This window comes from Argentina silus, assembly GCF_951799395.1.
Source record: "Argentina silus genome assembly, chromosome: 2".
NCBI lineage: Eukaryota > Metazoa > Chordata > Actinopteri > Argentiniformes > Argentinidae > Argentina > Argentina silus.
Genome location: NC_139656.1, coordinates 7,021,497 through 7,036,949, shown reverse-complemented (window position 1 = coordinate 7,036,949; position 15,453 = coordinate 7,021,497). Strand labels below are relative to the sequence as shown.

General features: G+C 42.0%; 2 protein-coding genes and 1 long non-coding RNA gene across 3 annotated transcripts; 2 read left to right on the top strand and 1 right to left on the bottom strand.

The window, feature by feature from the left end:
* Nucleotides 1-268: 268 nt before the first annotated feature.
* nsrp1 (nuclear speckle splicing regulatory protein 1) lies at nucleotides 269-3,779 on the top strand. The gene is made up of 7 exons (XM_083695391.1): nucleotides 269-296; nucleotides 828-915; nucleotides 1,094-1,150; nucleotides 1,415-1,543; nucleotides 1,858-2,065; nucleotides 2,265-2,367; nucleotides 2,517-3,779. The coding sequence occupies exons 1-7, from the start codon at nucleotides 277-279 to the stop codon at nucleotides 3,325-3,327; spliced, it is 1,416 nt and encodes a 471-aa protein (XP_083551517.1). The 5' UTR covers nucleotides 269-276; the 3' UTR covers nucleotides 3,328-3,779.
* Nucleotides 3,780-4,968: 1,189 nt separating this feature from the next.
* LOC310823016 lies at nucleotides 4,969-7,161 on the bottom strand. The gene is made up of 7 exons (XR_014554910.1): nucleotides 7,063-7,161; nucleotides 6,733-6,817; nucleotides 6,330-6,368; nucleotides 6,064-6,124; nucleotides 5,820-5,858; nucleotides 5,560-5,620; nucleotides 4,969-5,342 (listed from the first exon to the last, which is right to left on the bottom strand). It is a non-coding gene; the product is annotated as an uncharacterized lncRNA (long non-coding RNA).
* Nucleotides 7,162-9,634: 2,473 nt separating this feature from the next.
* Nucleotides 9,635-14,457, top strand: rab34b (RAB34, member RAS oncogene family b; the record flags this gene model as incomplete). Its single annotated transcript, XM_083695529.1, has 10 exons — nucleotides 9,635-9,682; nucleotides 10,394-10,485; nucleotides 10,662-10,727; nucleotides 11,749-11,850; nucleotides 12,031-12,095; nucleotides 12,263-12,314; nucleotides 12,598-12,679; nucleotides 12,863-12,953; nucleotides 13,105-13,212; nucleotides 14,119-14,457. 10 exons carry the CDS (start codon nucleotides 9,635-9,637, stop codon nucleotides 14,178-14,180), a joined length of 768 nt encoding a protein of 255 aa, XP_083551655.1. The 3' UTR covers nucleotides 14,181-14,457.
* Nucleotides 14,458-15,453: the final 996 nt, after the last annotated feature.

The window sequence follows — 15,453 nt, the reverse complement described above, 5'->3', positions numbered from 1 at the left end:
GTAATGGAAAAATATTGCAATGTCGCCATCTATTGGAAGACAGCGTAACCTGTCAATGCAATTTAGACTTCGTGAAGTTCATCTGTACTTTCGCCAAACAGCGATAGGTCTTATTCAGAATGGAAATGGCCTATGTAATCAAACAGAGGCTTCTATATGATGTAACTATGTACGCTCTGATTTTGTAAAACCATACGATAATGTGTGGGTTTTCTCAATATTACTATACCAGCGAATCTGCCGTGACTGGTAGCAGTTGGCTCACGATTGAGCAAGATGGCGGTCCCTGGTAAACAGTGAGTAGTTAGTATTTGACAGTGATATTTGTATGCAATATGCTTATCTATCGATCCAACTCATACAATTATTTACAATTAGATCCAGCTGTTGTTGTTTCTCCTCGTCATTTCCATTTCTCTGGTTTGTCTATCCTACAAACCTACCATTTGAGGCTAGTCATATCAGGGCTAGGTGACATGATGTCGCCAATGCATGTACGTTCGCTAGCCATGCAACCACTTCTGGGTCAGTGACAAAAATGTTGAGAACAGTTATACTGTCTCGGAGTCTTACAACTTTAAAGTCAACCTGTCATAGTTGAATGGATGAGTAGACCTGTCACCTGCATTCAATGTCTGTCATGCTCAGAAATCCACTTTGCATCAACCCTCCTCCGGCCACACACACGTTTGCATAGATATCTTTTTAGATACAAGCTACAATCAAGTGAACCAAAAATGAAGAGCTCTATTCTACATGGGGGGGAATTCACAACTAATGTATCTTCCAAACGTCATAAAGATGAATAATGACATTTCTGTCCCCAGGTATGGGCTGATTTTGTCCCAGAAGAGCACATCAAAGCAGCCTGCCCTGCCCAGACCCTCTATCTTTGGGGATGACTCTGATGATGAGGTAAGAACACACATCTTTTGTTAGGGAGCTTTTGCCAATTATGTAAGCTGTTGGGACATAGATCTAGTATCATATCTATTTACATTGGTGCAGCCCCTGTACGTCAGTACATTTGTCCATTGTTGCAAAGTAGATCAAAGCTCTACTGTAAGTGATGTTTTGTGATCCTGTATTTCAGACCTCGGTTGGTGAAAGTTTGCAGAAGGAGGCTATTAAGAAGAGGATGATGAAGCAGGTGAGACTGAAGAGGAAGGGTTGAAAGGAACGGCTGTGTAGAGTAGTTATCTATTGTAAAGAACAACAGTACTGTTTGGGTGCTGGATTTCTGTAGAATATCATAGGGAATAAAGTATGGACAGTATTTCAATAGAAAAGCTGTTGGTACCCAACAACAGTTCAGCTATTTTGAACAACACATTTTTCATCAGCAACATCACTACAAATTCCTGAATTTTATGACACCTACCTCTCTCTATTTTTATGTCCGTGTCTGTGTCAGACTCGTCTGGAGATGCATAAAGCCCTGGAGCAGGACAGCAGTGTATATGATTACGATGGTGTCTATGACGACATTCAGAAACAGCGGCTGGAGAACAGCAAGAAAGTGCTAGGAGGGACAGACAGGAAGGTACATTATACTGTATATCCTGTCCCAAAACAAATCCGAACCAGCCACTGCCTCAACACCTGTCTGACTTCAGCTTTACCACCCCTCATTTTGTTACCAGTGTCCTGATGGCTCGAATTAAGTCCTAATCTTTTAATCCTCAACACACCAATTATTTCTTACCCCAATATCTCTTTCCACAAATTTTTAAAACCTTTTCACAACTTTTGTGAGAACTCTTGCTTCTGTTCTCCTCTTACTCAAACTCACAGACAACCTTCTATGCTTTTTTGCTCCTTTGCCTCACTTGCTTATTTCTCTCTCTCTCTCTGTAGCCAAAGTACATTAACCAGCTGATGCGAGCGGTGGAGGAGAGAAAGAAGGAGCAGGAACGGAGAGATGAGAGGAAGATCCAAAAGGAGAGAGAGACTGAGGGACAGCAGTTTGCTGACAAAGAGGCCTATGTCACCTCTGCCTACAGGCAGAAACTGCAGGAGAGGAAGGAGGAGGAGGAGAGAGAGAAGAGAGAGGCAGCACTGGAGGGTAAGACGTGTGTGTGTGTGTGTGTGTGTGTGTGTGTGTGTGTGTGTGTGTGTGTGTGTGTGTGTGTGTGTGTGTTGTGTGTGTAACTTTATTTTCTCTTTTGCAATTTTTAGAAGTTGTTTTGGGGGGCTTTTTTTTCTTTTCTTAAATGTTTCTCTGTGGATCTGAAAGAAATATGAGTATGTGTCTGTGTGTTCAGCTGCCCTGGATGTGAAGAAGCAGAAGGACCTTAGTGGATTCTACCGACACTTGCTCAACCAGACGGTGGGAGAGGAGAAGATACCAGACCGCTCAGCACCGAGGTCTGAGTCCAGCCGCACACACACACACACACACACACAAACACACAAAGTGTCTCTTTCTCATACACTCACACACAACAGTAACAAATGTACAGTAAATTTGAATTGAAAATCCCTTTCTCCTTTTCTGTCTTTCTCTACCTCTGCAGGGATCAGAGTTCAAAGGCAGCTAAGGCCACAGAGGGGTCACCCCCCCCTCCCTCTCCTCCCTCCCGTGACCGTGTGCCTAGTTCCCATAGCGACAGCGAAGAGGGGCAGGACCAGAAGGCTGGCTTCAGCAAACCCGCCCCCGGCTCCACCACCAAACGCCAGTACAGACAGAGATCTCCATCCTCAGGAAGTGGAGAGGACAAGGAGAAAGAGAAGGAGCGAGAGAGAGAGAAGAAGGGCCACAGAGACAGAGAGAGAGACAGAGGGAGGGATAGGGAAAGGGACAGAGAAAGGGATAGAGAAAGGGACAGAGAGAGGGAGGACAGGCACGGGGGACGGAGAGACGAGAAGGATCGAAAGAGGGACAGGGAAAGAGATCGTGACAGAGAGGAGGACAGGAACAGGGGGAGGAGAGATAAGGAGAGGCATGGGAAGAGAGAAAGGAGCTCAAAAGACAGAGAGAGGGAGAAGAATGGAGAGAAAGAAAGAAAGAGGGAGCTGGATGAGGAGAAAGGGAAAGAGAAGGGCAGGGAGAAAGAGACGAGCAGGGAAGGAGAGAAGGAGAAGACTATAAAGACAGAAGAGATGGATAAAGAGAAGAGGGAGGAGGAGATGGAGGGAGAAGACAGAAAGGAGAAACAGGGAAAAGAGAAGGTGGAGAAGGAGGGAGAAGGGGAGGAGGGGGCTACGGTTAGTAAATTTGCCAAGCGCAGCAGTGAACAGACTGTGAGCTCAGCCAGAGATAGGTACCTGGCCAGGCAGATCACACGCTCTGCCAGCAAATCCTACATCGAGAAGGAGGAGGACTGACCAAAACACACACACACACATACACACACACACACATACACACACACACACACACACACACACACACACACACACACACACACACAGTATGTGTATACCACCTACTATAGTACACTGCAATGGACGGACTCTGAAGTGTGTGGTCATATCATTCTACTGCCTGGGCAGAGGGATGGAGTGATTCCCAGAGTTCAATGAGTGAATTAATTAGTTATTTTGAAAGCGGTGAGAGTGTACTTGTATGAGTGATTGAACAAGTGTGAAAGAGTATATGTGTGTTAGTGTGAATGATTGAATAAATGAACGAGTAAGTTGGTGAAAGAGAAGAAGTTACCCCACACTAGGGAAGTCTCAGAATATTTCTGTCACAGAACTTTGTTTTTGTTTTTTCTCCTGATGTACAGACACCTAAACCTACTGTGTATGTTGTGTTAATAAAAGCCTGCAGATTACTTTGTTTATGGTCAATCATTTCATTTTCTCTAATTCACAATTGGTGTGTCATATTTGAAAGTTTGTGAGTGATGCTCATATGACGTGACGTGTGTGTGCCTACGTTTATGAGTCTCACCACCTCGTCTTCACTGCCGTTTTCTCTCTAACCCTAACTCACTAACAATGGAGTTTTAGCTTGAAATTTTAACTATAAAGATGTGTTTTTGATAAATACCATTGTCCTCCAAGAGTAGATGAATTGATATGTCTATCTAGATGTAGCCATGGAGAAATGCCAGAGTAATAATGCTGTACAATTGTTATATATTGTGCTGTTACGTTTCATAGTACAACACAGCAGAACATTCCTGTAGTAGATAATACTTATTTTTTATTGCATCAAAAAATTAACCAGTCCACTCACAGAAAATAGAATCAAAGTAAGGGTCCATTGAGTAACTGTTGACAAAAAAACCAGAATTATTTCCTTACAACATATAGCCATTAATGGAGATCTGATCACTTTGCTAGGAAGGTGGGGTTAATGATTCATACGACTGAAGTGACAGCCGCAGACCTTTATTTCAAGGAAAGACATTCTACATTAAAGGGATAGTTCACATTATAGTCCACAGGCCAAGAGAAAGTAATTCATGGTTCAGAGTTGTTTAAATAGCCACTACTAACTTAAGCCACCTTTAAAAGAAAGTGATGAGTGTAAGTAGACAAAGATTGTACCTTATACAAATCTAAACTCAGACTCCCAACTCTGAATTCTCTCCCTTGCACCACTTTGACACTTCAGCTGCTGTGCCACTAGTCATGCCAACAGCTCACAGCACCACAAATGTGGCTCATACCTGGAAAAAGTAACTAGAAAACAATCAAAAAATAAATCACTTTATTTGGGGGGCCATATGTGAGTGCCTACTTAACCAATGCTTTGGGCCAACCTGATCAGAAAATGCATCAACCATATACATTTATTTTCATTGGAAGTTAGTGGCTATTTAAAACATTTCTGAACCATGTATTAGTTTCTACTGGCCCATAGTCAGATGGTTCCTTAACCTGACAGTAGTTCTACACTTTCAGTAGTAATACAAATCTACATTTATGACCACTCCATTTTGAGTGGTATGCTGACACTGCCAATTTATTTATTCATCCTGTAATCTGGAAGGAAGGAGGCCACAAAAATGCATCGCAGTTATTTATTTATTTTTAAAGTACCATCACACAACAATGCTGCAATATAGAGACTGCTGGAATGGACCACACCATGCAGACAGAGCAGAGAGCAATTTCTCAGAAGATATTGAGGTCAACAGATCATGAGGGAGCACAAGTTATACAATGAGTATATTACAAAGGATGGTCAAACATCTCCAGTTAACAGTACTGAAAAGCATTTTGTTCAAAGTGACAGTAATCATAGGGTTAGTCACAGCATTTTGACCTTAACTCAATGTTTTGAAACATGTCCTTAGTGTATTTTCCCTGTAAAGTCAGTCTTCACACCAAACTCAGCCACCGCCTTTGGACAAGCACCCCATGGAACTCCAGGCAAAATATATATTCTGAAAGTATGAGGAAAGGGATTTGTAAGTGGTCAATGCATACAACACAAGTCAAAGAATTGTGCATCCTATAGTAACCCACTCAACTCCATGATGTGTTCAGAAAACCGAATATCACCACTGTACAATCTGACGGTAATTCCAGCTATTTTCAGTTTAGGATTCATCATTACCACATCAACTACATGTCAGAGTCCCTTAAGACAAGCCTGCTCACCTGACAAGGGTAGGTGATGAGATTTGGCACATCAGCCAGTAAGCCAGACAGATAGGAAGCCCTGAAATACAACAGTAACTCATGAGAACAGAACCTGAGGTGTTTATGAAGACCAACAATAAGAATATTAAGCCTCAGAAAACCGAATGTCACCACTGTACAATCTGCCGGTAATTCCAGCTATTTTCAGTTTAGGATTCATCATAGCATTAACAAAGGTAACTGCCTCCTTAAAGGGATGTACATGTAGATTTCCTTACTTCCATTCAAACTGCAAGGGAGGTCACTTGGGGCCATATCTGACAGGGAAAAGAGATGTACATGTGATAAGTGAAAACAGACACCAAATACAAATGTAGGCTAGTGCCTTGCACTGCCTAAAATGTTCAGAAAACCGAATGTCACCACTGTACAATCTGCCGGTAATTCCAGCTATTTTCAGTTTAGGATTCATCATTACCACATCAACTACATGTCAGAGTCCCTTAAGACAAGCCTGCTCACCTGACAAGGGTAGGTGATGAGATTTGGCACATCAGCCAGTAAGCCAGACAGATGGGAAGCCCTGAAATACAACAGTAACTCATGAGAACAGAACATGAGGTGGTTATGAAGACCAATGAGAATGTTAAGGCTCAGAAAACCGAATGTCACCACTGTACAATCTGCCGGTAATTCCAGCTATTTTCAGTTTAAGATTCATCATAGCACTAATAAAAAGGTAACTGCCTCCTTAAACGGAGGTAAGTTTAGCATGTAGATTTCCTTACCTCCATCAAACTGCTGGGATACTGCAAAGGAGGCCACATCTGAGGGAAAAGGGATACATGTGAAGGTATCATGATTACAATACAGGCTACTGTACAGTGCCTGTAATGTTCAGAAAACCTAGAGTCACCACTGTACAATCTGACGGTAATTCCAGCTGTTTTCAGTTTAGATTTCATCAATACAAGATTTGACAAGATGTAGTTGTCGCATCGGACTGCACTTAATGCTATCGCTGACAAAGCTGCATTAACATGCTAATGTTTCACAAAATATTCAAGTAAGAATAACCTGTCATACAAATAGTCATTCAATAATTGACATTAGACAATTTACATTACAAGCAATAACAAATGCATTTAAGCCAGCTGGCGCAAATTCAAATTCAAAGATGGGTCATCTTACCCGCCACGTGCACCGCGGATTTGTTGAACGTGTGCATGACAGTGATATCTGCATCTCCTGGCTTCCAGTGCGTGGTCAACCAAACCTAGAACGAATTACACGACACTAGCATTAGGTCGAACACTTGAAATTAAAATTACACAATTCAACATGCTATTTTGCATTCACGTGGATCAGGCGGCTAGGTATCAAGCTAACAATTAGGAATCATCGTCAGTTATCGCATCGGACGGCACTTCCTATGTCGTTATCATCATCTCCACGAACTGCTGTCAAATTATTGGCTAGATAGCTAGCTAAATAAGCACTTCAGCTGAGGAATAGACTCACCCTTTGATACTTGCACTGTGTCCACCATGTGATTGTTCAGCGAGGCCCAAAGCCATCGACACTCCGCACAAACTCATGACAGGAGTTCAACGGGGAAACTGCGAGAGAAAGAAAAAAGGGGTGCAGTTAAGCTTTTATACTGCACCAGCACGCAGTTCACAACGTCGGTCGCCTGAATGTTACGTAAAACACAACGTCGACCAAACGTCGCCCATGGAACGTCCCAACAAAGATGTTTTAGAATTAGAAGATGGTTGAGTGGCTCGAAATCCAATGGTAGCCGTTGTCCAGCCCGGAAACGAGCAATTTAGCCACTGCAGGCATGCGCAAAGAGGTCTGTCAGTGATAGGTTTCATATAGCCTAATATACATTTGTAAAAGTAGCTGGACAACGAAATGCAAGTAAGTGTGAACGTATTTTAAATTGTGCTAGGAATGTTTTTATTCATGCGTATCCGCAAGTATTCACGAGGGCAGAGGATCTCGTCAGACTGCGCATGTGCGTAGCAGTCACTCTCCCTAAAAAAAAAAGGATTTTTTAAACATATAGATAGGCTAATATGTCTCGCCCTGTACGGCGAAGAGATCGTAAGACGTTAGACATTACAAGCGTTAAGCTAAAACCAATAAGAACAAGTTGCAAATATGAGTAAAACACGAATGTTCACAGTCTTCCTATTATTTTCCAGCATTGAAAAAACGGCCCAGTCCTAATCTTTCCTGACTACGGACGGAAATGGATGCTGAGTGAACCCTCTGGCCCCTACTATTTCTGTGACCCAACACTTTCTTGAAGTGTGTGCTCCCCCACACGGATTTAAAAATATTGTATTGGCGTAACTGTAAAAGATGAAAAACTTGTCCGAGACCATTGACCAAAAAGTCGGAGACTCCCTCAAGCCCATGCTTATACCAATATGCATTGATTTCCATGTGGGGGACTGCACAGCTGCACATTCCAAGGAAAATGGTGGAAGATTGAGTCGTAGCACTGACTGACTGACTACATAAAAAAGGGTCCTGTCAACTATGATGGGATTTATAATAATTCAAACCAAATATTTTGAAATGTAAAGCTTCTGATAGAGAGGGGGAACATTTAAACTGTTATCACATCAGCACTCTCTAATGAAGGCAATACCTATATCATTTTAGGATAAAAAGAAGACAATTGGAGCGCTTAGTGGCGTAGCACACTAATGCGTTTATCACGTAATCGCAAGGTTCCTGGTTCGATTCCGACCCTCGACCTATCTTGCATGTCATCCATCCTTCCTGTCAATCTCTACTGTCTCTATCCTAATAAAGCAGAAATGCCCTAAAAACATATTTTTTTTTAAAAAGAAGACACTTGCAAAATGTTGATAATTTAAATATTACAAAGCTTTAAAAAAGTATACAGAAAATGCGTGACCAAAAATATATTTACATGCTGTTGCGCCCAACCTCTTCACAGCGAGTGCGCACTTCAGAACAGTCATTCATTCATTAGAGGAGAGGGTTGAGCTAAAACCTCTTTCGCTCAGCAGGGTCATCTGTTCTCATCTGGTGTTTTAGGCTATTTCTGTCGGATGGGCTTGGTATTTGTGAAACAATATAGTTTCCTTTTCGTTAGAGAGTTCTCATTCTCAACCTGACTTGTTAATTGTTTCCCTCCATCATCAGTGCACACAGTGCAAGGTATAGTACCGTTTTTGATTTATTATAATTATAGCATTTTCGGCCTACTTATGTTATATGCAATACTTTTTTTTTTGCTCAACACGAATCTTTATGATAGTCATACACGATGTCTATGGCTGTAACATTAATTCTAATTGATGCTATGCATTATCCTTTAAATGTGCTGCATATATGCTTATTTAGAGATGTTTTCAAAGACAATACACATATAACAACACTACTGCATCAAAGTCTCAGTTTCTAAGAAGATTTTACATTGCTATGTTTCAACCAATAAGTTGCTGTATGAGACATGATCTCATATCAGATGTTACTCAGCCTAACAATGAAATACAGTATCATACTGTCTGTAATAGAAACATTTTCAGTCCTTTGAGATGACAGGAAACCATTAGTACTTCCACCGTCTGTGTCTCTGTGCGTTCCTTCCATTACTTGCCTTGTGCATCTATTTACACTAAGGTTGCCATAGTTGCCACAGTAGCCAGGTGAAGGGACAAGGCTTGGTTGCTAGAGAGACATTGTATACTTTTCCAACCAGACAAAGCATAGCAGATGGTAGAGCATAGTGAAGTCTCATACGGGAGACTACAGAGTGTTAAAGGGTTAGTTATCTGTCAATATTTGTTCGCTCTGTCCTGGACAGCAGGCAGAGCTCCTTTGAGGCATCACTGAGGCATCACCAGGGAGATTAATGGGGCACTTTATTTACTGTATGTTGATGATGTCAGGCCAGAAGAAATCAGATCAGACTAAACTGTCAGTTATGTATTACTTTTCAGGTGACCTTTAAACCTGCCTATGGACAATATTTTGATTGAATGTGTGTCACTGTGTGTGATTATTTGAGTCTGTGTGTATGTTACCCTATAACATTCACGTCAAGAGCATGTTGCCACCTGTGAGGAGTGACCGGATAATAGCTCAGCTTCCAAAGGTAACACACACATGCACACGCACACACACACACACACACACACACACACGATTCTTTGACATTTGTCCATGTTCAGTCATTCTAGACTAGAGAAGCAAACCCCTCATATACCAACAGTGCTGTCTAGACATGTTCTGCTGTCTGCTGTCTGTCTCTCTCTTTCTGTCTGTCAGTCTGTCTATCTTTGAGTCCATTGTGCCACACCGCCAACCAAGTTGAATCTAATCATGTGTCTCTGTAACACAATGACTAACTGTGTTAGAATTCTGGCGCTAAGAATTAGGCAGATGATTAAGTTGGACGATGTGATCATTTAGTGTTCATTACACAGAGCTAATGCTCTTAGTTCTGCCCGTGGCACAAGGTCTCATGGAGGGCTGTGGTGACAAAGCAGTTTAAAATGAAGAACCCGAACTGAAGTCACTGATACCCACAAGGCAGTTATTATTCTAGCTTTCCACAGCTTTCCACAGCTTTCCACAGATTTCTACCCAATCCAGTCCAATCCAATGAATGCTAGCAGACTTTCCTACTGATGTGGGTATTGTACTGTGTGTTCTGTCTCTCGTTTCTCTTACCATCTCTGTAAGCTCTCTATGTCCTACTTCTCTCCTCTCTTTTGCCTCTCTTCCTCTCTCTGTCTCTCTCTGTCTTCCTCCCCTATCCTTCCGTGTACACTCCCTATCTCAGTCCCTCTCTCTCTCTCTGCAGTGTTTCACTCCAGAGGCGGCACTGCACACTAAAGATGGCTTCCACTCGCAGGTGAAGTCTGCCTGTCAAGGACAGAAGACTGGTGCAGTAGGGTGAGATGCCAGGGAATCCCCCCCCCACCACACACACACACACACACACACACACACACACACACACACACACACACACACACACACACACACACACACACACACACACACACACACACACACACAAATTCATGTCATGTTTATAGTTTTACTAAATGTTTTGCTTGTGTCTGCAGCTTTAACATCGCCAAAGTGATTGTTGTAGGCGACGTGGCAGTTGGAAAGACATGTCTAATAAGCAGGTAAGGAAACGGTATAAACATTGACTCTACCAGAGATAGAAAGAGGCTTTGATCTACTACTCTAACTTCAGAACAGATACTGTTTATATGCAACAAGCATTTTGGGTGCGCAAGCTTAATTGGTGTTCGCTGAAGTCTCAAGAGAGCCAGACCCTACAATGATCATGTATCACTCAGTGGCACACTAATCATCTTTAGGAGTTGTTCTCAGCAATAGAAGTATTGCTGACCATGTTGTTGCCATTACACCCAGATGAATCCACACTGACTCCCGGCCTCAGCACAGAGCAGATGCTACTCAGAACCACTGATCTCCATACAACTTGGATTGCCTGACTGTACAATCAGTGACACATCCATGTCCTATTAGAGCTGTGTTGTGGCTGTCATTGTTACCCCTGCTTACAAACCACATTTCCAAACCACTTGGTCTATAAAAACGGATTGATGATTGATTTATTGACTTATCTACTTCTTGCTGACTTACTTGCTAACAGATATATTAGGCATCTGTTAGGGGTCTAGATGAGGACATTTAAGTCCGTTTATTGAAGTCATTGAATCTCCTGAATGGTTCCCTAATTTAGCAGATGATGTTGTAGCCCTCCGCACAGGAAGGGGACAGTAGCAGTAGTATGGCAGTGAAATCTGTGATGTCATTACTGTATAATATTAGTGAAGTATGGTATTAAGTAATAGTATTAAAGCCTCTATTTTGTGACTGTTCTAATCAGGTTCTGCAAGAACAGATCTAAAGATTAAACTGTCAAAAACAGTTACATTGTCATTGATTATATTCTAGCACTTCTGGCACTAAGATGACATGATCATGATGCTCTTGTAGGGGCATGCTACCATATATTAGGACTACATCCCCGAATGAAATACCCACAGTCTCCTGCTTCCCACATTCCCTCTGTTTAGACATTTTAGATCAGAACAGTAATCAAAGTTATGCCAGGGACAGTCATGCCATAATTTACAAAATCTAATATCTCTTTCTCTCCTCAATTCCCCTCAGGTTCTGTAAGGACACGTTTGATAAAAACTATAAGGCTACCATTGGGGTCGATTTTGGGATGGAACGCTTTGAGGTGCTGGGGGTACCCTTCAGTTTACAGCTGTGAGTATACTGTTCACTGTCATACCAACCCTCAAGACGCACACACACACACACACACACACACACACACACACACACACACACACACACACACACACACACACACACACACACACACACACACCTATATAATGTGATGGAATTAGGAATTGAATGACACTCGTTCTCTCTGTATTTAAGATGGGACACTGCAGGTCAGGAGCGATTCAAGTGTATTGCTTCCACATATTACAGAGGAGCACAGGGTAGGAAAACACATACACCCACATGCATTCACGTACCTGTGCGTGTGCATGTACACACACACACACACACACACACACACACACACACACACACACACACACACACACACACACACACACACACACACCTCTAATGCTGCTGTATGTCTCTCTTGGTATCCCTCCAGCCATCATAGTGGTATTTGACTTGAGCAGGTTTGACTCTCTGATCCATGCCAGGTAAGAGATGCCATTAAATTATAATAATACTACCTTTAGGAACTTAGGTTTAAGTTGTTATCTAGGTGGGTCTTCAGATAGGTCTGAAGCAAGCCTTACATTTTAATATGCCCAAAGTCATTGGAGTTATACTAAGGCTTTATTGTATGTACTTGACTGAATCCTGAGTGTGTGTGTATGTGTGTGTGTGTGTGTGTGTGTGTGTGTGTGCGTGTGCGCGTGCGCATGTGTGTGGTGCGTATTTATGTACTGTATTTGTTTTTGCATGTGTGCTTGTACGCAGGCAGTGGCTTGAGGATGCTATGAAGGAGAACGATCCCTCTAGTGTGCTGCTGTTCCTGGTGGGCACCAAGAAGGACCTCAGTGTGAGTGCCTGCCTGATCTCAAACTACAGACATAACTGAAAGGATCTGCACTTTCATGATACTGTAACTCCCCAAACACACTCCCCCTCTGTCTCCCTCCCTCTCTCCCTCTCCCCCTGTCTCTCTCTCTCTCTCTCTCTCTCTCTCTCTCTCTCTCTCTCTCTCTCTCTCTCTCTCTCTCAGACTCCTGATCGGTTAGCTTATATGGAGCAAGAAGCTATCAGACTGTCAGAGGAAATTAGAGCAGAATTCTGGGCCGTGTCTGCAAAGTCAGGTAGGGCTCACACACACACACACACACACACACACACACACACACACACACACACACACACACACACACACACACACACACACACACACACACACACACACACACACACTGTGTCCCTCTTGTTCTCCTTATTGTCTCCCCGCTCTCTCAGGGGAGAGTATCAGGGAGTTGTTCTTCCGGGTGGCATCCCTCACCTTCGAGGCCAACGTGCTGGCAGAGCTCGAGAAGAGTGGATCCAGGCGTGTCGGTGACATCATCAGTAAGTCAACAAACAAAATATTCTCTTGATTTAGTTATTGTCAAACATGAAAGATAGCAGGAAATAAAAGATACATGTCGCATATATCCATGTAAAATACAAAATTATACCTGTGTAACATAAGCACAAGACATCATGAATAAAGAACATTCAGTGCCTTTGGAAAGTATTCAGACCCCTTCACTTTTTCCACATTTTGTTGTGAACCTTGAACCTTGCGATTACGTGGTAAGTGCATTAGTGTGCTACGCCACTAAGCGCCCCTGCTATGACACTCTTAAAATTAGCTCAAATGTAAAAATGTCACCAACAAATGACTCAATAAGTTGAATTGACAATCTTAATGCAAGGACTGGGGAGTTTGTCAGGATCAAGAGAAAATTATGAAATTTGCTGAGTTGGTAGTGACATTCTAATCTACACAGAGTGTAATTGATTCCTATGCAAATCAGAGACCCTTTAAAACCAAAGATATTCATTCCAAAATTACATGAACTATTATCCTTGCGTTACGATGAACTCAATTCAACTTATTGAGTGATTTGTTGATAACATTTTTGCATTTTAGCTAATTTTATCATAGCAAAGGGTCTGAATATTTATGTACATGAGGTATTTCTGTATTTCAATTTTAATAAATGTACTGAAATTTCTAAAAACCTGTTTTCGGTTTTGTCATTCTGAGGTATTTTGTATGGATTGATGGCAAATTCTTTTAATTTAATCCATTTTAAATTGAGTCTATAACACCACAAAATGTGGAAAAAGTGAAGGGGTCTGAATACTTTCCGAAGGCACTGTATCAACTCTAATTGTGTTTCGAAATGGCAATGCAAGGTTTCAAAGGAAAATATTCGTACATATACACTCGTATTTCTTCATTTACCCCCATTTGTTTTACCATAGGAATTACTGAAAGCACAGAGGAGAAGTACAAACCAACCAAGTTAAAAAATATCTGCTGCTGAATGGAGAGAATACACAGTATAGAGCTGTGGACAATCATACAGGATAATGATAAGAATAGAACTACAACAAAACAGCAGGAGAGGCTGAATGGCAAAACTAGACATATCTCTGGAAAGGATAGAATCCAAAGGCCACTGACTTTCAATTGAGAGAGATGGAACTAGAGACAGTTGTTCTATCTCTGTGGATGGACCCAAGAGCAACAATGGAGTGTCATGATAATGTGTTTGGGATTTTTTAAAATTTATTTTCTTAAATTGAAATGGGCCAGGCAAACCAAGGGCTTCACTTGGACCAAAAGAAGATAGCTTCAACAATCACAAGACCAGGGTTAGGAGTCAATGCTGTCAAAAGCCTCTTTCACTCCGAATCCCCTCCAAACAACAACGATAGATGTTAACTAAGCTAATGGCTACTCTTGAGTTGACACGGTCCTCTCTGGTGGGGGTCGTTTAGGTATTAACCAAAGGAATACAATATTCCCTGTCACTATCAGTGACATGTGGCTCCTCTCTGAAGTTATATTTTCCAGGGAATGAGAGCCGTCAGCCCCCCCCCCCCCCCCCATCTCCTGTCATGTGGCTTTGCTGCTGCTAATGTAACACATACGCTAGTTCCCATGACCGCTCTCATACCCACAGCCATCTCCACCAGCATTAGATTCACATGCTCCCAAAATGGAGAGATTGTTTTGCAGAGAGGGAAAAGAATGTTTCATTTACATCTCACACCAATCGAATTATGGTCACAGTGAGGAGGCGAACAGATATTCATTTGTGTGCACTTATAGGATGTCCTAATATGCACTGCAGATATTTTTATTACATTTTTATTTTATTTAATGTAGATGAACAATGAACATTCAGTCATAACTTCATTTTAGCCTGAAGTGGAGAAATGGCTAATTTGTATGTGTGTAATACATGTAATACAAAGAAGCAAAGGCTAATATGAAAATACTGACAATAAATGTATGAAGCCAGACACTGATCTTGTAATTCAGAAGGCCTTAACAATGTGTATAGTTGAACAAAAATACTATGAATAAAGGAGTGTTTATGTGAGTGTGGATATGGCCTCTGCCTGACTTGGCTACAGTCTGTGCAATACTGTATGTGCACACAGGGCATGCGCGCGCGCACACACACACACACACACACACACACACACACACACACACACAGTTTGCTCCTCTGTAACATACTGTGCTATTCTCCCTGGTGAGGTGTGTGCATGTCTTTGTGCTAAAGGTCAGTGGCACACTTCAATAAA

Coding starts and splice junctions, on each gene's coding strand:
- nsrp1 (XM_083695391.1), top strand. CDS start 277: ATGGCGGTCCCTGGTAAACA. Junction 916..1,093: donor GGGATGACTCTGATGATGAG/GTAAGAACACAC, acceptor CCTGTATTTCAG/ACCTCGGTTGGTGAAAGTTT. Junction 2,368..2,516: donor CCAGACCGCTCAGCACCGAG/GTCTGAGTCCAG, acceptor CTACCTCTGCAG/GGATCAGAGTTCAAAGGCAG.